At 47.5% G+C, this 23026-nt stretch overlaps 3 protein-coding genes across 4 annotated transcripts; 2 read left to right on the forward strand and 1 right to left on the reverse strand.

Moving 5' to 3' along the window:
- Positions 1–4754: 4754 nt before the first annotated feature.
- On the reverse strand, positions 4755–9373 carry GUCA1B (guanylate cyclase activator 1B). The gene is made up of 4 exons (XM_054803894.1): positions 9170–9373; positions 6938–7087; positions 5492–5606; positions 4755–4882 (listed from the first exon to the last, which is right to left on the reverse strand). Exons 1-4 carry the CDS (start codon positions 9371–9373, stop codon positions 4755–4757), a joined length of 597 nt encoding a protein of 198 aa, XP_054659869.1.
- Positions 9374–13616: 4243 nt separating this feature from the next.
- Positions 13617–21689, forward strand: IRF6 (interferon regulatory factor 6). 2 transcript variants are annotated; one of them, XM_054804162.1, is made up of 8 exons: positions 13617–13634; positions 17642–17818; positions 18697–18901; positions 19332–19454; positions 19558–19704; positions 19923–20315; positions 20701–20819; positions 21122–21689. In XM_054804162.1, exons 2-8 carry the CDS (start codon positions 17645–17647, stop codon positions 21341–21343), a joined length of 1383 nt encoding a protein of 460 aa, XP_054660137.1. In that variant the 5' UTR covers positions 13617–13634; positions 17642–17644; the 3' UTR covers positions 21344–21689. The 2 variants fall into 2 exon arrangements, with proteins under 2 accessions (XP_054660137.1, XP_054660136.1); XM_054804161.1 differs by lacking the exon at positions 13617–13634 and adding an exon at positions 14013–14198.
- Positions 21690–22061: 372 nt separating this feature from the next.
- Positions 22062–22980, forward strand: C25H1orf74 (chromosome 25 C1orf74 homolog). Its single transcript, XM_054803891.1, has one exon. It carries the CDS (start codon positions 22101–22103, stop codon positions 22944–22946), a length of 846 nt encoding a protein of 281 aa, XP_054659866.1. The 5' UTR covers positions 22062–22100; the 3' UTR covers positions 22947–22980.
- Positions 22981–23026: the final 46 nt, after the last annotated feature.

The following is a 23026-nucleotide window of genomic DNA, read 5'->3' on the forward strand; positions in this document are numbered from 1 at the left end:
GAGGGAGCCGAGTTCAGCGTGGGCTTTCTGTGCACGCTCCCTGCACAGAAACAGATTCAGTCCTGCCTGGGCTCCTTCAGCCTCTCTCCTCTGCATGCCCAAGGAGCCGCAAGAAGCAGCCCTGACAAGCCCAAATTCTATTTATAAAGACAAAGTTATTCTAAAAGGGCTGTCTCAGAATTGCTGGCCAGCCGAAGGCACCTTTCAAACCTCAGCGTTTCTCTCCAAAGGATGTTTTTTCAGCCTCTAAGAAAGCAAATGAAAAATAATTAAAAACTAATATTGTGACTCTCTTTGCCCTAACTCATGCATAATTAATTTATTTCAAAATAGTGGCAGCTGTTCAGGTGCCAGCCACAGACGCACTGCTCACTGTTGTGACAATATCACTGGTGTACGAGAGGCAGCGCAGCCTCTCCGGCGATCGTGGGGGAGGTTGTTTTGGGGAGCTGCCATCACAGGGGCGATGGACCTGGGAGGCTGCATGGCGGTGCGGGAGGTTTGAGGTCAGATCCCGGCTCTGCCTCCCCTTTGCGGTGACCTGGGACAAGACCCTGGAGTCAGGTTCGTTAAGAAATGTTGCAGCTACACTAAAACCACCCAGCGAGTGACTTTTGGCGGCACCATGCCATTCATCTCAGCGGGGTTTGGGTGCCAAAACACCGTAAGAGCTGTAATGCACATCTGCCTCTTCGGGGAAGCAGAAATGGTAGCTCCATGGACCGTTTGAGGTCGGGAGGGATCTTAGGTGGGCGCTGCACCCATGTGCTGCCATGAGCAGGGCTCACCTGGAAGCAGTGCTGCTCAGGGCCTTTCCCAGCCCGGCTTTGGAGGGAGGATGCCGAGCAGCGCTTCATCCTTTCCAACGCCCTCCACAGCCGGGGAGCCCAGCCGGGGGCTCTGCCATCCCGCTCCGAAGCCACCCGCCCCTCCGCCTGCTTGTGCCGCCGGCCGCGGGGAGCCGGGGTGCCCCGTCCCGTCCCTGTCCCGTCCCCGTCCCCGCAGTGCCCTCTGCCTGCCAGCACCGGGCGGGCAGCGGCGGGTCCCCGCGGGGGGAAGCCCAGCGCTCGGGAACCCGCCGAGCGCTCAGACACCGAAGTCCCCCAGAAGAGGGGATGATGATGAGGAGCTCAGGAACGGAGGATGGCAAATGGCAAAAATGCCTCTTTTTGCATCCCCGCGCGTTGGGGTGTGAAGAGTAAAAGTTAGAAAAATGAAACAGAACAGGTTCTCAGCCAGGTGCTTCTAAAGGTCCCTTATCCCCAGGGGATGCGACTGCCCTACGGCACAGCTCCGTGTTCCCTTATCATACATCAGATCCCAGAACACCATTAGTTACCTTAAATAGAAGGTCTTTAAGGGTAATCTGTGTGAGATACTTTCTAAACTTCTGAGGCACGCTTTCCTTTAAAGAGGAGGAAAGAAAAAAAATGAATATTCTCCCATAGTGCCAGAGCTGAGCACGGGTGCTGTGAGAAAACGATGGCACACGGTGAAAGCACAAAGAAGTCCCTGTAGCAATAGCACGGGGCTGGGTAAGTCCCGGCCTGGCCACTCTGTATTTCAACAGAACATTTTCAAGGGGAAACTGCACATGGGTGCTCTGGGAACAACCTGGACACAAACCTTTCCTCTGGGCAGCCACCAAACCCTGGCTGCCCATGGGTGAACCTCCCCTCTCAGAACATCGGGTGCATAGACAAATAAAGAGCATGGCTAAGCATAGTTAGATGTAATTATCCTCTTCCTTTCTCAGCCTCATTATTTCTACTGCTCAGTGCTTTCCCTGGGAATGCACCTTCCAGAGTATTTTAAGATACCATGCCTCCTCAGCTCCTGTTCCCTGGTGCCTCTCCCCATCAGCCACCTTCGGCAACAGCCTCACCTTCAGCTTTCTAACCTGACTATTTCACCTTCAATCCTACCCAACTTCAGAGGCATCAAACATCAGAGCAGATGGTAGAAGCTCAGAAAAATCACATGGCATTTGCCTTTTCCAAGCCATCCTGTTTCCCCATTTAGACTTAAAAGAAATCCGATCAGTCAAATCCAATTCTAGCTGGGCTGTAAGTCTGGAAAAATGGATTATGCAAAACATCTGACATGAACAGCTTGATCTGAACATTGAACTGAGTTTGGGAGGAGATCAAAGTGTTGATACCTATGGATTTTAAAAATAGGACTAAGACTAAAGCACCTTGCACTTTCTTGACAAAGGATTACCCAATTGATAAGAGGAACAATTTTCCACTGGGCTATGCCAGCACTAGTACAAGCGTTACCTGCCACCGCAGGTCTGCCCTGGCCAGAGGAGGTGGAGGCACCCTGCATCCTGCTGCTGAGTCCAACACTTTGCTTGGAGCCCTAAATTCTTCAAGGCTCCTGTTTCAGTCCTGGCATGGCCAAAACAGGGTCATCTCATCACAGCACTGTCAGCTCACTTTATTGTAAGCAACTATTTCACATTCCATTCAGAATATTTTTTTTATCACACACATGCTTTCCACTGTGATTACATAGAAGTTAAACAGCAGATACTCCTTTCCTACTCTGCACCTGCAATAGCATCCCTATCTCTGTCTTAATATTTGTCTTACCTAGGTTAGGTGTTACACATAACACCTCCCTGAAATTCATTATGCCAGTCTTAAAGACTACAATTTTGGTCATACTCAGGTCCTTACACAGGCCTTCACCTTCATTCTAAGTGAAAAATAAACACTACAAACCAGAGAGAATTTTAATAAATAATTCTTTATTAAATTCATGTGTTACAAAATTTCTGCCAATATCTGTACCAGTGCTCAGTGTTGGGATGCCCCCTCCCACCCCAGCAGGGGACACCAAACAGCTCCTTCAGTGCCTGACCTGACCACGTGAACAGAATAAGAAAATTTAAAGCATTTAAGTAAACCTGCAGTATGTAACTATAGTAACTAAACACCCACTTCAATTGTGCAAGAAGAAAAAGTAAAGTCTGCTTTGTTGGTTGAGATGCTGAAATTTAAGGAATTAGATTTGTATGCTATCATGAAAACATTTGTCCACAAGTTGGAAAAATCAGTAAAGTGAATCTTTTCTTCCAGGTGCTCAAGTCAGAAGTAAGATTTTTTTCTTTCAGATGTTTGGCTGATAAGGTTTGACTTGAATGAGCTTTAATCAGCTGCCTTATATAGCAGCATAAACTAGAAGTCTAATCTGCTCTGATAAGTAAGCCTGCCACAAGCTAGTATTTACAGAGAACTCTTAGAAGGGCTATTTAGAAGTGGAAATGTATATGGATTTGAACTCTAGCACTGATTGTTTTATCCTGAATACTTCCTCACCTTCCTGAATTTAAACACTGGTTAAATTGACAAGACTGCACACCAACAAACTAATCAACTATCAAGAGATACTACAGTCATAATTAAAGGCCACAAAAAAGGGATTGCAAATCTTTCCATGGATGTGACTTGGCCCACTGATCCCAGGGGAAATTTAAAATAAAACCCAAACTCATGTTATTTTCCTGGGGAAAATTTTCTTGCAGATAAACCAATAAATCCAAAAGTCAACCAAAATATAGGTTCAACCCAAATTCTCTTTCCACATATGTATATACATATGTAGGAATATGGGTTAGAATAGCAGAGCTCAGCCTACAACCTGTGCAAGTTTTATATCTATAATCTGTGGCTAAATTAAGTCCAGTGTAAAACCACTGTACTACTTCAGTATCTCAGATTTTCTGTCACTTGTTCCATTCTGTGGTCCTGCCAATAAAGCAGCACTAATCCTCATTGTAGAGACACTGCCGGGCAAGACTCCGCTCTTCCTTCCTCTCTCCTTCCACACAAAACTTCTCCCAGTGCAGTGAAAGTCCTGGAGCTCCTTGAGCTCAGCTAGTCCTCACAGGGCAGGAAAAGCTGTTCTGGAGTGATGTTTCCATAAGAAAAAAAGGGCTCAAAAGGAGCAGAATCACACTTGTGCAAATCTGTCCTCTAAACGTGGCTGTCGAGAAGAGGTACAACTCCTGCTGCTGCTCAGTGTTTGGAAACGGCATTTTTCCAGCCCCACAGGAACCCACGTCTCCGAACAGGTAGAAGGAGCAGACTCCAGCCCACAGGAGGGAGACGCAAAGAGTTACTGCTCCACCTCTCCAGCCCACACATTATGTTTTCCTCAACTCTATGCACTGTCTTGGCTATCGCTTATAATCCAATTCTCTTTCCTGACAGTGATAATGTTGGTGTTCAACAATTTCACATTAGCAGTGGCATAGTCTACTAAATACGCATACAGACATCCTGAATGTATAAAGCCTGCCAGAGCATCTCTTTTGTTGTCATTTTTTGTTTGATGCATTTGTATCTCTGCAGGCATGAATGATGCAAACACTAGTCTGCACTGGAGACAGTACCACTGTGTCAGGATTCCTCACTTCCCGATCCCGCCTGTCAGACTAAAACCCTGCCCAGGATCTGCTGCAGGAAGCCACGAAAAGTTTGTTCCTTGGGGTGTAACGAAAAACCAGAGCTGGCAAACATGGTATTGTGTACACAGAAAGACTTATTCATGGGCCAAAAATAGTCTCTGGGTACCAGTAGTATGCAGCCTGTGGGTTTTAGATTGAGATATGGCTTCTTAAACCACTGAAGTTTTCATCTGGATGCTGAGATTGTATTAAAAAGGAAAGGTACTACCACTCTGGAGTAAAAGAGCCACAGTTGTAGTCAGCATCACCTTTTCAGCTGTATCAAAACCAAATTTTCTCAAAACAAAGCACTCTTTCTCCTCTGCTCAGAGATCCATCCCCCAGGGTTTACATCCATTTGCAACATCTTCATCACCCACTTGTCTTTCCTGGCCCCATCAATGAACTCATCAAGAGACAACTGCCCTGTGTGAGAGACACAAAATGGGGAGACAAAACACAACGGATAAGACAAGAAGAGGAAGGCAGAAGTAAAAAACATCTATGTTTCAGAAAATATGCTCATAAGACAAGAGCTAGACTTCATTTCCCCATAGTTTAGGCCAGCTAGCTGAAAGAAACCACCGGGCTGTAACCCAAAGCATTCACACCCACCCCATCCCATCGGCTAACATGAGATGTTGCGTTAGCTTACACGTGCTCCTTCAGGAGAATTGCAAGTCTGATCCTGCAAGCTCCAGTTTGACTGGGGCCGCTGTCTTTACCCAGGCCATTTGTGCTGGGACTGGGACCTGCACTCTGGCTTTCAGAGGCTGAGATCTGTGTGGCATCGAAACCCAGATGGATTAGTGACCCCTGTGTATTTTACATTAAAATAACAATGAAAATTATCTCCTCCTGCTGAGACGCGTTACTCTTGATTCTAACAAACAGAATAGAACCAAACCCAATGTGTGTAATATGAGTAACATAATATCCTAAATGATTTCTTGATAGATGTAATTAAAGCTAGCCTGCCCAGCACAGATAACTTCTTATTACGCATGAATGCAATCTGAGCCATTGATCACTTACCATCCCCATTTTCATCCACTAACTGAAATATCCTGTCTACAACCTCCTCCGGCGTGAGCAATGGAGTCCTCTCCTCCACCTCCGACCGACACACTTTCTTCAGCTTATAGATAGACTGAAAAGAAGTTCACAGATTAGGAGAAGGACTGGAAAATGAAAACCAGTGAACTCCATTATCTTCCCAACAGCGTAAAGGTCTTTTACAAAGGCTGTGGTTTTAACCTTTCTGGAAAGATCTGCCACTCAACAGCCTCAGACCTTTAATGAAACCTCTGACCTTATGCTCACACACTGCGGATTACTTCATTTGCTCTTTGAAGCTGCTGTCCTCCTATTTTCCTTACACATATTGGTCAGACCTCAGGGTTCCTTTGCAAAGAACAAGGCAAGAGTTTCACAGATGGGAAAAATCATCTGACTTTCCAGTACGATTTTTTTCCTAACATCTGAGGCCAGGTACAGCCCTCTCTTCCCGGGAGCTTGTGCCCAAGCTGCAAGATCAAACCTGTATTAGCACATATTTTGACCCATAGTTTCAGTTCCACTTTGTCACTGGAAAGGGGCAGATTTTATCTATTCCTCCCATGACAACCACCTGTTCATTATTAACCTTACTCCTTAGGCTTCCCAGAGAGGGGATTAGCAAGGGCCTAACAGCCAATTCCTGGCTGACCTCAAAACTATAATTGAACCTGCCCCAGACATTCCCCAGATGCTCCCACAGGTAACAGCCTGGCCACGCTTTCCAGCCAAAAGGACCTGCTTTCCAGATTCAATTTCTGGTGTTTTCTTGATACTGCATCTCTCCTAGGATCCTAAAATGTTTGCTGACCATTGATTAAGCCTGTTACAAGGGTAACAGCACCTCTGGTGCAGGGTGACTAGCACTATCACCAAGATTTTTACCTGAAGAACCCAGGTACTCTGTGTCTGACAGTCTGCTAAGCCCCATGCCTCCTCTCACACCTTCACCCAGTCACTAATTAGAACTAAGTGCAGAGAACATGACAATTACAAAAGGGATTTCTGTACTAACTTGTGTGTCTCAGTTTATTCTCACCACCTACTCAGGCAGGAAACTTGGCTCCGGTCAGGGGCATGGGGCAAAACCCTCTTCCACTGCCCAGTGCAATGAAGCTTGGTGTAAAAGCATTGAAAGGAAAGGCAGAACAGAGACCCAGGACTCCACAGCAGCACCCAGGTGCTGCATTTCTGGCCAGCTTCAGCAGGGGCCAGGCTGCCCACAGTGGGTTTAACTGGTCCCTCAGCCACCCCATCGGGCTCCAGACCACTGAGTACATGACCCTTCCACCAAGGTCAGGCATTCTCACTTCATCACTGCCCACAGCTGCCTTGAAACCAAATTATCACAAAAACCATATACATCATTACATTGCCAAAGAACTGTGATTGCTTAAAATAAGTGATTAGGCAATGTCTACTTACCTCAACAATTTCCAGCAGCTCAGGTTTATCTATGCAGCCATTCCCATCCTTGTCATATACTTTGAATGTCCACCTCAGTTTGTGTTCCAGTTTTCCTCGTAAAACAAGATTCAAGGCAGCTACATATTCCAGAAAATCAATGGTATTGTCCTGTAGAAACAGAAAAGCAGCTGAATGTCACTTAACTGGGTATAGTTGATAGAAAACTGCTTACGAAACCTACATATAACCGCCAAGTACTCCATGGGACAGCTATTCATTTTCCACCTTACAGAAGACTCATGCCAGTCCGAGACCATCAGTAAGTACAGCCATACCCCTCTGACCAAAGATAAGTTCCCAAGGAGTGACAGTGGAGAGCAAAGCAGTTTTCCTACAGTGCAATAAGTGGGGGGACACCCGCCAGGACTCCAGAAATGAGCATTTAAATACCCCAAGACAACATAGATTGCACAGAAAATGGGGAGGCAGATGAGGATCAGTGCAGGAGGCACTGACTTTCTGTGAAGGGATTGCCATTCTCAATCTCAGCTGCTTCACCGATGAGACCGACATCCAACCATTACCCCTTTCTCCCATGCTTCCCCCTTGTTTGATCTCGATTTATCTGAGAAAGACAAAGAAAATGTCACCATTCAGGAGGAGGCAGCAAGAACACCCACAATAAAGAATTTACATCATGTGTTCATCCTCCTGAAAAATTTCAGATAGGGAAGGGATGCAGGGCTCCCTCAGCAGCCTCCAGCAGATGGCCCTCATGCAGATCAACACCATCCCCAGGGCTAAGCCGGGCCCCCATGTCACCATACAGCCCTCCCCAGCCAGGCAGCAAAACCCCCTGAAGATCTGGGCTCTGCGCCTCGTCCCGCACGCTCTGCTGCGGGCACCGAAATGCTCTGCGGGAGCCGTGAGCAAAAACTGCGGCTGCCGCCGGACTTCAAAGGCCAGCAAGCACAAAAAAGGCAATTGAGGAATTGGTTTTATTTTCTCACCATATTACTAATAATCCTTTAGATTTTTAGGTCCCGCTCAACTGATTATATACCATGGGCATATTTAAGCAAACACATGAATCTAGGCCTAATTTAGCATTCCTAATACATGCAAGTGCCGGCATCCCTTAAATGCAGCTTTTCAGTCTCATTAGGAGAACTTCTGTAAACTAGGAATGGGACTTCACTTTTTATGTGCACCATTTGCTCTGCGACCCTTTCTGCACAGCTTTCATAGCAGGATTTGGACCTGGACCTGCAGGGTTTTTTTTGCAGAAATTTGGGGTTTGCCAACTTCAAATTCTGAGACAAGTCTGACCTGCCCACATCTTCCGTAGCTTTTTTTTAAATCCTTTCTCACAAACTGACTTTTGTTGGCACCTCAATATGATTTTGCCACTACTTTCAAAAGAAGCTTAAGGGAAATTAGTATATCTGAGAGATGACAGACTTGTCTCCCCTTTTCCTATATTAATATACAGCAACAAACACCCCCATAGTTTGAATATGATCAAGAGCTTCAGGAAAAAAAAACGTGAACCATTTGGCAAGCATTGCTTACCCGTTTCAAGATGAGAAAGGCAACCATATTACATGTCTTTTGACTAAAATATCGCAGGCTAGTATTACATTATCTTTTGCACCAATACATGGGTATGTGTGAACTGCTACTAAACCAGAAAGCCCACTTTTCCCAGGTGTCTGATGACAAATACAGCAAAGGGAATCAAAACCAGAATATCTGAATTGCTCAGCATTCCTTAGCTTTTGAGCAGATAAAATCAATATTTTGTTACATGCCACCAGTTCGTACACTTCCTCCAGCATATAGCAAGCATGAGTAGGACTCTACTATAATTCCCCCTCTATCATACCAGATTATTTTTTTTCCAGTGTAGCAACCTTGGCTGTTGGAGGATCTTCCAACAATACTATCTCAAAATGCAACTGCCTAAATTTCAACCTTTTAATCCATCCTTAGTCTCTTAAGGGAACATGCCGTCCTTAATTTGTGTACAGATTTATCAGAGGATAAATCCATACCAGCTCATACAGAGTGGTACAGCTCCTTCTGCCCTATCAGGTCCATCGCCCTTCTTTTAGTTTCATGAAGCATGGTAACAAGGGTGGGAACTCCACCAAAACACCTCCAAATTACTCTATCCCAACCAACACCAGCACAAGGAGGAAGAGGTGCAAATTATTAGACAAATAACTGTAAAAATTCCTCACCACTTACCCCATTCTTATCAAAAGCTCTGAACATGTTTTCAATGTACTCTGCTGCTTCACGGTTATCCTGGACCCCAAAGAACCGCTTGAATTCATGCATGAAGAGCGTCCCACTGGGACATTCAACCACAAATTTCTTGTACCATTCCTGCAATTCAGCAACATCAATCTCTGCTTGCTCCCCTTCGGCATTGGTGAACTGCTGTCCCATTTTGCTCCGTAAAGCACAATTTAAAAAAGAAGGAACAAAAGGAAAACCTTGTCAAAGTCTTTTTCTTGTTTTGTCCTTTTATCACCTTTAGTTGCTTTTTCGTTGTTCTTTTTCTTGTCGCAGTCTTGCGCCTTTATCCGATGTTAATATTGTCTCTTGCTATTTCACAGCCTTTTTGTATTTTACTTTCTTCTTCCTCTTTCTCTCCCACAGTTTTCAGGGCCACAGCTTTGTGTGCTCGCTTGGCGATCGTAGAGTTGCTTCTCTGCATTAGGGCAGCATAACGTATGGTATCAGGCATATATAAAAATAGCTAAGATCATTAGGAGATTCCCACCTATGAGTCACAGAGACCTTCAGATGTTCTGAGCTGTGCCCTATTTAGGAACAGGCTCCAGAGGCTCAGGGTCCTCCTGCGCATTAATACCTTCCCATCACAGAATTTGGGAGCTGAGGCTCCCTTTACACACAACCCCACTCACTCTTCTGTAGTTTTTCCTAAGAAAAAAGGGATTGTAAGTGAACTTCCCTAACAATATTTTTCAGTAGTGGCATATGTATACTACCTGCTTGTGGGGGATACACAATATTTCACTGAAATAGAGCACATTACCAAACAACTCTTACACAGAGCAAATCCTGACAAAATAAGCATATACACATAAACCCCCAGCTAATTCCTAAAGTTAATTGAATGCCTACTATAGGCTTTACTCCATACAAAATGTTTGTGAGAAGTAGTAAATGCACATGGCTACAAATGTGTTTCTTTCTCTCATTTTCATAATTCATTTTTAAAACTCTCAGTTAAAAATAATAGGAACACATTAACATTTTACTTCCCAATTTATTCTTTTTTTAAGTATTGAGCTCTCATATGCTTTTTTTTTCCATTGAAATATTCCCCCTGCTTACTCCTTTAATTACAGATGCAACGCACAGCTCTTGTCTCCAGCCTCTTACTGTTCTGCAGGCAGCTCCCAGCCAGAGACCAAGCCCTGCCCTCCACAGACAACCCCCAGTACTTTCCTTTCTTTACCAGACCCACCAGGTTTTATCCCTATCATACCAGGTGTTCTGAACCCAACCGTTATCTGTGTCAGCTGGAAAGAAATGACCTGTAACTATAAATGTGTCTGAGCCAGGCTGTACATCTAGGTAGGATTCTTCTTTTAAGAGGATTGGGGTAGCATTAATAAGAAACAATAGAGTCCTCAGTATAATAACGCTAAGGCCCAAAAGGATTTAAGCTGGGTTTTTTTGGGTTTGTGGTTTGGCTTTTTTAAGAGTTGGGATTTTTTGTTACTTTGGGAAGAAGAGTTTCTCACCTGGAAAACACCAGCCAAGCTTCAGTCTAGAATTTGATACTGAAGAAGAGTACAGCCATTCATACTGTGCTGTAAGAACAGGGTTTGCTCTGAATCTGCTCAGATTGGTGGGTAACCCATCAGTGGTACTGTATGTGCATGTATATATGCATATCTAGACAAATTTGTAGGATTAGAGCATAACTTTGCCCTTCTGTATATAAGGATGCCTGGGCAATGCATGACTTGACTTAGTCTTAAGCAAGAAGGCAGCACAGCAGAAGCGTGGAGATGGATGGGAAGGACCAGAGGGGTTGCCAGAATGGTTAAGATTGCTCTTTTTTAATGAAAAAATATATTTTAATAATGTAGAGGATTCCTGTTTGTCTATCTTTGTGTCTAGAAGAATGCAACAAGATTAATAAATTCAATCCTTCCTTTCGTAAGTGCTTCAGCCAAACTCCAGCCCCTGACTCTCAGACAGTTTGTCTGCAGCAGAGCAGCTTGAGGTCTGGCTCATCAAAAAGAAAGTTATACTGGATCTGTCCCCCAGCATTTGCCTCTTAGCTAGACCTACTAGAAAGAAGTCTCCGACAGTCGTTGTGGTATTTGTAAAACAGTTCTGCTGCATTCTTCATTTCCCATGCTCTGCTATGCATACCATGTAAAGAAATAGCTTTTTCCCTCAATGATAGTTCTTGAATCATCTTGGCTAATATCTGGTGAGGGCATGGGTTCTCTCTGGGTCACCAACTGCTTTCAAGAAGTAGAGGTGCTGCTGCTCGGATGGGGCGGGGAGGGCTCATCGCAGTTTTTCCTGCAGCATAGCTGGGGAGCTTTGCACGCGCTGGTGCGAAGCCTTCCACCATTTTGTGTTGCTCTCCTGCACCGAGGCTACATGCTGGAATGTGAGCACTGAGAGCGCACAACAAGACTCCACATGCCCAGGACGTTGTCTTGCCTCATTGCATAATTTTGTTTTGCCTTATGGGAACTTAGTGATCTGTTCCCAGGAGAGAAAATGGTTTCCCTTTGTTTTGATGACTGCAATCTTTTCCAGCTAGGAACAAAGGACTGCAAGAGATCTGGGTCACAAAGCCTAGCTGGTGCTATTGCAGGTATCATGACATACAATCGTGTTGATAAAAGTACTGATGTTAATTTGGCACTGAAATAAATTAAATCCTATAGCTCCTGGTATGAAAATTCCTCTGCCTAGGCTCTCATTGTCCAAAGTGTGTGCTCTGCAGACTGTACTGACAGAGCTGCTGTCTCTCAGCCAGCAGAATGTCACTTCGTGAAGTACAGTTTATCAGCCAAAGGATTTCTTCATTTGATTTGAAAAAAGATGCAGGTAGAGGTAAATATCAGCAGAAAGAATGAAAAATAAAAAGAAAGATTTTTAGAAAACACTAAAGGAAAGGTTGGTGCTATTTAGGCTGCCTGAAGGGCTAGGATCAATGATTTATATATTATGTCAGTGAAGCCTGTGGATGATTAGTTGCAAACAGGTAACATCTGATTACATTTCCTGCCTAATGAGCTATCCCTAGATTATCACCGATACAGCTCAAAAGCTGCAGAGTTCCCCAGCCAAGAGCATGGAAAAAGACAGCTTACTTCCCATCAGTTCACTAACACAGCATGCTGCCACACGCTTCAGCAGTGGCTGGGAGAAACTCAAGAAGAAAAAAAACCCCAAACCAAACAAAAACCAAACCCTGCAGAGGGCTGGGAAGACTCATTTGCTTGGCATCTGCGTTACCGCTCGGTGAAGGCAGCAGAGGCTGTAACCAAGGTGGCGGGGCGCAGGCAGGCACAGCTGCCTGGCGTTAGAGGACCGACTTCAGTGAAACTGGAGGCAAAACTAGACCTTCGGCCCACGCACAGTCCTTTTGCCGCATCGCTCCGTTATTTTAAATACCCCTGCCCTCAGACCCCTCTCAAGTGTCCTTACAGGGGGCCTAGAAAGACCAAAGCTCTGCCTAGGGCTGCTCCCAGCCCTCCCGCCGGCAGCCTGGGACATGCGGGTGAGTGTGCGGCATCGCTCGTGTCTGTCCAGAGCTCCGCGAGCGTCAGAGCACAGAGGGAAGCAAACCTAAAGCATCCTTAAATTCACCTGTCGCCGGGCAGGACGGACACACGGGCAGGAGGATGAACGGAGCGTTGGTGCTGACCTGTTTGGGAGATCACAGATCCCTCGTACTTCGGCCAGGAGTTCAGCCCAACGTCTCTGTGCATCTCTTCCCAGCTGCTCACCAAATTGGCTGTACCGTTGCATGTTTTTATAGAGCTGGAATAACAACACAGTAGATGGTATTATTACAGGAGCAGCTGTCCCTTGTTTTGCATACCAAAAATGGTCAGGTACAGCAAACCACGCACATCTAAAATCCACTATTGCAGTGCTATCCCACAAAAAAACCCCACTAAGCTTTGAGCGTCACCTATGGCCTTTTGTTGATTGCTAGAAAGATTTTATTACGTGCCGACAAACTCCTGCTAAATGTTACCTCTGAGTGGCTACGTTTCAGTGATGAACGAAGCCTGAAATATTGATTTTACAAGGCAAACTTTCCAAGAAAAATGCAGATTTACTTTTTCCCTGTGTGTGAAGATTTTTGAAACTTTGCATAGTTTCAAAGTCTTGGCATAGGATTGAGTGTACGTCAGTAGACACTTTGGGTGTAAGTCAGCCTTTCTAAAGTCAGGATTCAGCACTATCCATAGTGCTCATGATGGGAAGGAGAAGGGAAATTCCCTCTGTTTTTTTTTCTGGTTCATTGAAACTGAATAGTAAAGTATTGTATGATCACTTGAAACCAAGATTCACCACTGAGTCATGGCTCTCCACCTACGAGGAAAAGAAATGAGCGGCGATGCTGGCGGGGAGCACGGTGGAAGGCTGCGGCTGGGCCGGAGGGAGATGCCACGGAGCCTCCCTACAGCCCACGGTAGGTGTGCGAGTGGGGATGGGAGCGGAGAAGAGGGACGTTTTTATGCTTTTCAGAGAAAACTGCGTGCCTGTGGCTTTGCGGTAGTCACAGCTGACTTTAAGTTTTGTCTTTGTTCCGCGCTGCGGCTCGGCTGGGCCAAATATGCTTTAAACTGCGAAAAAACCCAGCAAAATTGTGTTGTTTTCTTTTTTTCTTTTTTTTTTTTTTTTTTTAACGGAGTATTTAGGAAAGAGATGGGGTATAATGACGGGGTACAGATGCTCCGCTTGCCGTGAGACCTCCGGGGAGGGGGGACGACACACGGGCGCGGAGCGGAGCCGAGCCCACCCCACGGGCGCGGAGCGGAGCCCACCCCGCGGCCGTGGGCGGAGCGGGCGGCGGTGCGGCTGCGCCCGGCGCACCTGGGCAGGTGAGGGCGGAGCGGGCCGTGAGTGTGCGCCGCGGCCGCGCTCCCCTCGCCCCGTTCCCCGGCGCCGCCCCGCCGCTGCGCCCACGCGTGGGCCCCGCGGGGCGGCCGAGAGCCCCCGCGGGCACGGAGCCGATTCCCCGCCCGCCGGAGGGGTAAGTTGCGCGGGGCGGGGGTCGAGGTGCCCGGCGGGACCGGCCAGACACGACCCGACCCCCGCCGCGCCCCGTGGATCCGCCCGGCTCCGCGGGACAGCGTCGCGCCCTTCGCGAAGCCCCGTCCCGCGTGGGGCTCCTCGCCCCTCCCGTACGGTGGCGGGCGGAGCGGGGTCCGTGGCGGGGGAGTTTGGTTTGAACTGAAAAACACGCGGGGCGGCATGCGCGACAGGGGTGTCCGTGGGAAGGTTCGGGGCCGGCAGGAGCGTCCCGAGCCGGGTGGAACGGGAGGCGGCGGTGCAGGGAGGGGGTCGCCCGGGTCCGAAGGCAGCCGGGAGGGTAACACCCGCTGAAAATTGCTCCCTTCCCCATCTGCTCCCGCGGCTTGTGCTGTATTAGCCCTAGGCTACGTCTTTCCAGTTGGCGTAAAGCGAGGCCTGGAGTTAGGGCAGGGGTAATATTTGCCCCCCCCCACCCCGTTCGCCGACAGCTGTTTTCAGAGCACAGCTGTTACCACCCCGAGAACCCAAATTATCTGTAATAACTCATGCCCCTCGCAATTGAATGAGCTGCGCGGGCATGGCAGAGGGCTGAGGTTACCAGGTTGGGGCACAGGGACCGTGAATTGTAAGGGTTAACTGTACTCAAGGTGAGTTGCTCGGTGGCTGCGAGAAAAGCCATGTACGTGGGAGCTGTAGGTTCCCGGCGTGAGATGATGATTAAGTGTCGGACACTCGGATGGAAATTCAGCCTGTTTCACTGTGGGAATGCTAATTTTAAGGATTGAGTCGCTTGCCTTTGAAAAAAAAAAAGAATACAAATCCACTAAATCCAGGATAATGTAATCAAACAAAGGTAACGAGCAAGGAAGGAGGTCTGTGGTGTCGCAGCGATGAAGCCAGAGAAGACCCCTTCCTTCTTTAGAGGCTTTGTGAACGGGGTGGAGTGGGAGCACTGAATACGCCTGGGTGTGCAGGCGGAGAGTGAAAGCATCTGTGCAGCAAGGCTGGGACAGGCTTCGGGTTGCCTTTTCCTGGTGCGCTGCGTGTTGTTACGCTGGCTGGCACCGCGTCGCAGCCCCAAGAGTCACCGCAGTTAACTGGGACTGTCCCTGACCTTGGTCACTCGTCTGTGGCCGTCGGGGAAGTGGCTGCAGGATGTCTGCTCGTTCCTGAGTTTGCTTGAGTTGCTCCTGTTGGGACGAATGTCTCCCCTCCAAGGAAAAATGTATGACTTCATAATAATTGGGGTACAGGGAATAATTACATCACTGACCAGAGATGCATTAGCAGTGCAGGGATGTGCTAATTACACACCCCATGCCAGGCAGCTCAAGTGGGAATAAAGCAAACTGGAGGATTCGTGGGTATGTGCACTGAGGAGTCTTGAGAGAGGGCCAAGCCTCCCTTGGCAAATCCAATTAATAGTGCGAAGACGTTCCCCGAGCTCACCCTGCAGCTCTCGGAACGGGAGCAGCCTTTGGCATTAGTGGACCCCACTGGATGGAAGTTGAAGGTTGTAAGGATGACTCACTGTCTGAGCTGGGCAATGGGATTCAAGTTGATTTGCTCTCGGTTATTGTGTCAACAAGTCATCGGTGATAAAAGGTCATAACGCATTGTAATGTTGCATATTGACAGATGCTGTCTGTGATCCAAGGGACAATTCAAACCTAATATGACAGCGCCAGCGCACCCTCCGTGTGACCGAATTTATTTTGTTTGAGAGAGGCATGCATTTTTCTCCCTGGTGTGTGGGTTTGAATTTGCTCTTGGTCTTGCAGATGTTTGTGTACACAGTGCATGTTGTTAGAAGCGGAGAGGACTGCTTGTAAAGTTAAGTGTAAAAAAGATTCTGGAAACAAGCTTTAGTTAGGATTTCTTTGTTGCAATGAGAAGTCACTTTTTTCCTTTGCAAGGGAAATCGATACCTGCATTTGGTCTCAATTTGAAGTCCAGGATTAACCTGGACTTTGTGTCTTTGCAAACATGCCACTGAAAATTTAATTTTGATAGGATTTTTGTCATGGATAACTAATACAGCAGAGTTTCAGAAGCACAAAGATACTTTTCACGATTGCCATCTGATCCGTTGCAGCCCCTGGGAAGCACTCTGCTAATGTCCCCAGGTCCTTGACGAAGCACACTTTCAAACTATTATTTAAAGTTGATTTGCAATTGAATCTGAACATTCTTTTTGCTTAACATATAAAATAAGTTGTGTTCAGATTAATTTTGTGTGAGCACTTGCATCTGAATGGGATCTGCAGGTATTTGAACAAATAAAACCTGTTCCTAGACTAGTTCTTGGATAGGATTTTTTAATCTCCTCTATCTCTGCTACTAGACGCATTTTGCAACTCCTGCAGCAGTATGCAGAGCTTATGGCAAAGGTTTTACTTATCCTGTAACTGCTTTATTAATGGGAATATTTGGCATTTCTCATGTCTGTTTCAAGATTTACAAATGAATATTGGAGATACACCTTCTAAGCACACGTGTAGCCTAGAAGTCCCCTCCCAAAATGTAAAGACACCAAATGCTGCCTCTTCCTGCAGAGGGACAGTCATTAGTTTTGTTTGGTTGGTTTTGTATCTGTTCTGCACAAGAAAAATATCGCCGGTTGGTTGCAAGCGTAGTAGCAACACAGGGCTAATTAAACAACAGATTTGATCAGTTAACTGCAGCATTGCTTTTTTAAAAAAAAAACCCTAAACATTAAGTCAAGGTCACTTGATTTTTAGCATGAGCGCAGGCAGACTTGGACTTGCAGTTCATGTCCTTCTGGATAAACATCCTGGTTATTATAGGTCAGCGATGTTTGCAAATGATTATACTGCATTCAGAGCATTCATGAAAAAACCATGAAATGACTTTCAGAGGAACGTCTGTCTCTGGTAAAACAGTCGCCTCCACTTCAGCCTCATGCTTCCACCTTTACCTCAACTGGGGCAAAAGCCTCTGATTCAGCATGTTAGTTATTCTCCTCCTGGACTCAAGTCTGACACAACCGAAGAACTAGATCAGATAGGCCCCTTCGCTAAGGCGTACGCGGAGGCTTTTGAAATTCTGCTGCCTGTTCTTGCTGTGGCTTGTTTGTGGCTTTATCTCCCGTGCAGCGTTTACAGCTCAGTTCGATTGGGGCTCGCCCTCCGTGTGCTCAGTTAGCACAAACAACGCACCGTCTTTGCTTACTGGAATTGTAATAGTAAGTTGTTCTTGTAACAATTATGGTCCCCGCTTTGCGATGCGACTGTAACTCCTCCTGGCAGAAGAGTTGTCTAGCTGAATCTGAATTAGTGGTTTCGATGTGCAGTAACGTAACAAACTCTAGCAGTAACACTGGACAGGGACCTTTTTCATCAAATTAGCTGGTTTTGTAAAGCATACGAGTCTCAACTAACCTTTAGGCAGTTGGTCTACTATTATCCCTGTCTTTTGTAGACAATGGCGTTACACCCGCGAAGAGTTCGCTTGAAGCCGTGGCTGGTAGCCCAGGTAGATAGCGGTATGTATCCCGGCCTTATCTGGCTAAACCGAGAAGCGAAGCGGTTTCAGATCCCCTGGAAGCACGCAACTCGGCACAGCCCGCAGCATGAAGAGGAGAACACCATCTTCAAGGTGAGGGAGGGGAAGCTTGGTTATACCACGGCTCTTAAACAGAGACAAAGGGTTGAATTGTTGGCCCAGGAGCTGGATAGGCATCTGGGTAGTTGTTTCCAGGCACATTTTGTCCTATTTCTTTGACCTCAGAAAAGCCACTTTGTGCACCTGGTTGCCAAGCTTGGCACTGCCTGAAACGGTGTTGAGTTCTTTAACCCCTTCCAACCAGCAAAGACCTGGCGATGTCTAATCGCATGGACTCTGGAACATTGCTGCTGTTCGCTTCATCTGCTCGGTTTAGGATGTGGTAGCTGGCTTGTTCTTAGCAGCAAACCATTAAATACAGTTACATAAATCTTAGGAGGTCCACCACAAACTTCCAATACTCATCACTGCTGTCCTTAATATTCTTATCCCAAGGGATTCATTATAACTCCTACACTCCTTTGAGGAATTTCTGACTGCTGCCTTGGAGGGATCTTGGCCTGATAGTCTGATCTGGGGTGAGAGAGGGCCAGCTGGATGGCTGTGGCTGCTCTTCCACTCCATTTTAACTGAGTCCATTCCTCCTACGCAGAGTATGGCACGCTGTCAAAAAAAGGCTTTTGGTATTGAACCCGAGACACATAGAAAAAGTGCACAATCATGTACAATTTATACTTTCTTAACTTGTGTGAAGAGGCATGCTCAGAATTGCTAGTGGGTTTTGGAAATTTGGATTTAAATCTCCCCCTCTCCCCCTCCTCTTTTAATGGGAAAAATTATTAAAGCGGGAATTTCTGTTGTTATAAGAACTATAGTTTAGACTTCTGCAAGAGAAAGATTTTACAGTGAATTTGTTTGGACGTTTGATTTCTGATAAAAGCTGGACTGAGCACAGTGTACTTTGTCCCCAGGCTTGGGCTGTGGAAACAGGAAAGTACCAGGAAGGAGTCGATGAGCCAGACCCTGCAAAGTGGAAAGCCCAGCTCCGATGTGCTCTTAACAAAAGCCGGGAATTTAATTTGATGTATGATGGCACTAAGGAGGTGCCCATGAATCCTATTAAAATTTATGAAGTATGCGATATCCCGCAGTCCCAGGGATCAATCATTAATCCAGGTGAGGGCCTTGCTGATACAGGGCTGGTTACCGAGCAGGCGCTCGGCCAACGCCAGCTCCTTTCCCTCCGCGGTGTTAACCCTCAAGCTGCCTTTGTGGGCAGCAGAAAGCAGCAGCCGCGAGTAAGGCCAGCTGTACTTAAACTACGAGGACTTTTAACCATAGTGTACACTGTACACAGTTGCACATTTTCTGCTAAACAGTCCAATGATGGTAATACTTTATCTGCTTCCTTAGCTTTCTAGAATTATATATTAAAACGGTATGTCGTACAGATCAGATTTTTTTCTTTTAAAATTATATTTGGAAAATACACAAATAAATTTCCAATATTGTGCAAAGCCAATATGAAGATTACATTGTTTTTTCAAGAAGTGCACTGCAGGGTTTCACATCGATCGACCACCCACAAGGATGTGCTCGTTTGCAGGTTCCACTGGCTCAGCTCCATGGGATGAAAAGGATAATGATCTTGATGAGGAAGAAGAGGAAGAATTGAATCAATCTCAGCATGTCCCTATTCAGGAGACTTTTCCATTTCTTAATATCAACGGTTGGTAGCATAGACTAATGTACCAGTGAAGGTATTTCCTTGTAAATTGGTGCGTGCTTGAAATAAAAACTTGGTTTATTGAAGAATTGTTTCCTTTTTGTAGATTCCCCAATGGCTCCAGCCAGCGCAGAAAACTGCAGCCCTGAAGCTGTGTGGCCAAAGAATGAACCTCTAGATATGGAAATGCCGCCGACTGCGCTGCAGCACGACTTCTTCAGTAGCCCTGAGCTCTGGATCAGCTCTCTGCCAAGTATGTACATGGATTTGTAGTGCTTCTGTCATTGTATTAAAAAAAAAAAAATAGTGTTCTGACATTTTCCCTGTGGCTATTTGCTTGTTAGCATGGAGCAGCACTATGTATAGTTTAAACATCCCTGTGACTGTAGCGTGGATTGCGTGGTGTGTCTCTACTGCTGATACAGTACATGCAAAGGTCCAGAAAAGCCAAACTGACAGTTTCTCTCTCAGTGACAGACCTAGAAATCAAGTTTGAATATCGAGGAAAGGAGACTGGACCGACGACGACTGTAAGCAACCCTCAGGGATGCAGACTTTTCTATGGAGAGCTGGGTCCTATGCCAGACCAGGAAGAGCTCTTTGGGCCCATTAGTTTGGAGCAAGTAAAGTTTCCAGGAACGGAGCAAATCACCAATGAAAGGCAGAAGATTTTCACAAGTCGGCTGCTGGATGTTATGGACAGGGGACTGATCCTGGAGGTCAGTGGCCATGCCATCTACGCTGTCCGGCTCTGCCAGTGCAAGGTGTACTGGTCTGGTCCCTGCGCGCCTTCCTCCACTACACCAAATTTAATTGAGAGGCAAAAGAAAGTCAAACTCTTCTGTCTGGAAACATTCCTAAGCGGTATGTAGCTTCTGCTTCTGGAAAATAGCTTTGGATACTGGTGTGGGCACTTGGTGGCACTACTGGAAAGGGTGGTCTGCGCTGGGGGTCAGCCTGGATGCGCCGATTAGTTTGCTTGTGTGTAGAGTCTGGGTAGGGGCCACCGCTTCCCTGACTTCAGTGGACCATGGGGTAGGTGTGCATCAGAAGAGTCATTTAATGATCTGACAAACACTGGTGGGCCTTGCTTTTAAAGAAAGCTCTTCTGAGTGCAAGAAATAAGCTGTAATTGTGTATGTGTAAGAGGTGTCTCTGGCAAGACCTGAGACAGTATAACGAGGTGGGATGTGGTGAGCGTTTCTAACCAAAAGAGGGCAACTCCACAGCAATCTGCTTTTCTTCCTAGAGCTGATTGCCCATCAGAAAGGACAAATTGAAAAACAGCCACCATATGAGATCTACTTCTGTTTTGGAGAAGAATGGCCTGACGGAAAACCCAGGGAGAGGAAGCTGATTGTGGTTCAGGTAGGAGCTGAGGCTCTGAGGTGACACATGCCAGCCTTGTTGGGGCCGGCACGGTGGCTCTGGATTGATGGCCACGGATACCAGAGACCTGTTGTTCTCTGTCGTTGGGAAACCCCAACAGAGCTGGTGGGTTTTGTCACAGCAAATACAGATGCTATGCGTGCTGAATGGCATCGGTCTGTGAGTGCGTTTTAGGTTGTGGTGGAAACCGTCCCCTGCATCCAGAGCAGGGGATTCCTGCAAAATAACAGGAGCATTCTGCATGACCGTGAAGCTAAAACAACTGACTTTTTCTTAAACAGGTCATTCCGGTTGTGGCTCGGATGATCTATGAAATGTTTTCTGGTGATTTCACGCGCTCCTTTGACAGCGGCAGTGTGCGGCTCCAGATCTCTACGCCCGACATCAAGGACAACATCGTGGCTCACCTGAAGCAGCTGTACCGTCTGCTGCAGAACCACCAGGAGGGGTGGCCCATGCAGACCCCCGCCATGCACATGGCGCAGCCACTCCCCGCGCAGTGACAGACGCTCTGCTTTGCCCCGTGGTTTTTTACGTTGTACATACAGAAAAGTATTTCTTAACGAGCGCCTTGCCTAAATCTGAATGAAGTCTGTAAATCTGGTAATCTGATTCAAGTTCAGCTGTCTTCAGTACTATTGTTTTGGTAGTGTTTAAAACAGAGGGGCTTAGAGGAATGCCTTTAGCTCCTCTTTTCAGCTGTTTGCTTAAACAACCCATTGTATAAACCAAATTTTCAATTCTGTAATATTTTTTTTAATCCACTATTGATACATTGTATATAAATACTTGGTCAGTAGAGGGGGGAAAAAAAAAAATCTGTGCTTTATTAAAACTGCCTGGAAACTATCACCTTGTCTACTTTTCTTTATGTGTAGCTGCAAGCTGGTGGGTGTTACTTCTTCCAATGTCTTTTTTTTTTTAATATGTATGTATACACACGCACAGCATATTGTCGTAAAATAAACAGCTCTGCACGTTGCAAGAAGCCAGCTGAAGCTAAAACCACGCTAATACTACATCTCTGAAAGCTTGGGTGATGGCTCTCTTCCTTGAGATGAAGCCGCAGGGGCCCGGTCCCGCCCGAGCCCGGGCGGAGCGGCCTTCCCGGGAGGGACCGGGCCCAGGCCTAGACCGGGGCGGAGCAGCCTTCCCAGGCGGGATCCAGCCGCTCCGCCCCGGGTCACCGCCCACGCTAGCGCCGAGGCTGACCCGGAAGTGGTGGGCCCAGCCGTGCCTTTCCTTCAGCGAGCCGCGGCTATGGGCCCGGCGGCCGGGGCGGAAGCGGAGGCGGAGGCCCCGGCGGGCAGAGTCCTGTCGGCGCCGCGGCTGGTGGCGGCGGCTCGGGAGGAGCTGGGGGCCGGGCGGCGGTGGCGGTTGCCAGCGGGCCGTGCCCTGCAGCTAGCCGGGGAGGTGCTGGCGGTGGCGGTGGGGCTGAAGCCGGCCTTGCTGTATGACTGCAGTGCGGCGGGTCCCGCAGAGCTGCGGCAGTACCTGGCCCGGCTGAGGGAGGCCGGGCTGACCCCACGCCGGTTGCATTTGCTGGGTATGGAGGGCTCGGCCCTCCTGCTGCACCCGGGACTCGCCCAGCGGAGGCTGGCGGCTGTGCTGCGTGCCCACCCTGCGCCCTTCATGGATGTCTCGGCGGGGCAGCGGTACCCGGCTCTCTGTGGGCCGGTGGAGGCTGAGGCCATCAGGAACCACCTCGCCGCCCTCCTTGCCCACCTCGGGGCTGTCGAGGCCACTGCCACTGGCCCCGTGTCCTCCAGTGAGGTTGTCCCCGCAGGCTGGAACCTCTGCACCATCGTTGGGGTGCTGCTGGGCTACCCGGCAGCATACACCTTTGCCATGGAGGAGGGCGCTGAGAACTGTCTGGCGCTGACGCCGCTGAGGGTGTTCACAGTCCAGGCCTCCTGCCCCAGGATAAGGGACGGTCTCATGGTCCAGATCTACTCCTTCAGCATCCCGGAGAGCCTCTGCGCAGAGCTGAAGGAGGTGCTGGATGCGTGGTGTGATGAGCTGAAGGAGGCCTTCACTGCTCAGAGTGACTTTGTAGATCTCCGCATTTCGAGTGAGGTCGTGTCTCTTCCAGCAGTTGCCTTGTAAAACATAAACAGACTTTTTTGCCTGTTTCTCCCTTGCATCACAGCTGCTCTGCAGCCTCCGTCCTGACTGCAGAGTGTGCC

The sequence above is a fragment of the Grus americana genome, chromosome 25 (assembly GCF_028858705.1).
Source record: "Grus americana isolate bGruAme1 chromosome 25, bGruAme1.mat, whole genome shotgun sequence".
Taxonomy (NCBI): domain Eukaryota; kingdom Metazoa; phylum Chordata; class Aves; order Gruiformes; family Gruidae; genus Grus; species Grus americana.

What these genes read in the sequence shown, in the direction of transcription:
- GUCA1B (XM_054803894.1), bottom strand. Translation starts at nt 9,373, where the DNA reads ATGGGACAGCAGTTCACCAATGCCGAAGGGGAGCAAGCAGAGATTGAT. An exon ending in AGCTGCTGGAAATTGTTGAG is followed by an intron (nt 5,607 to 6,937) that starts GTAAGTAGACAT and finishes ACTTCTTTTCAG; the next exon opens with TCTATCTATAAGCTGAAGAA. An exon ending in AGTGGATGAAAATGGGGATG is followed by an intron (nt 4,883 to 5,491) that starts GTAAGTGATCAA and finishes TCTCTCACACAG; the next exon opens with GGCAGTTGTCTCTTGATGAG.
- IRF6 (XM_054804162.1), top strand. Translation starts at nt 17,645, where the DNA reads ATGGCGTTACACCCGCGAAGAGTTCGCTTGAAGCCGTGGCTGGTAGCC. An exon ending in GGGATCAATCATTAATCCAG is followed by an intron (nt 18,902 to 19,331) that starts GTGAGGGCCTTG and finishes GCTCGTTTGCAG; the next exon opens with GTTCCACTGGCTCAGCTCCA. An exon ending in TCTGGAAACATTCCTAAGCG is followed by an intron (nt 20,316 to 20,700) that starts GTATGTAGCTTC and finishes TTTTCTTCCTAG; the next exon opens with AGCTGATTGCCCATCAGAAA.
- C25H1orf74 (XM_054803891.1), top strand. Translation starts at nt 22,101, where the DNA reads ATGGGCCCGGCGGCCGGGGCGGAAGCGGAGGCGGAGGCCCCGGCGGGC.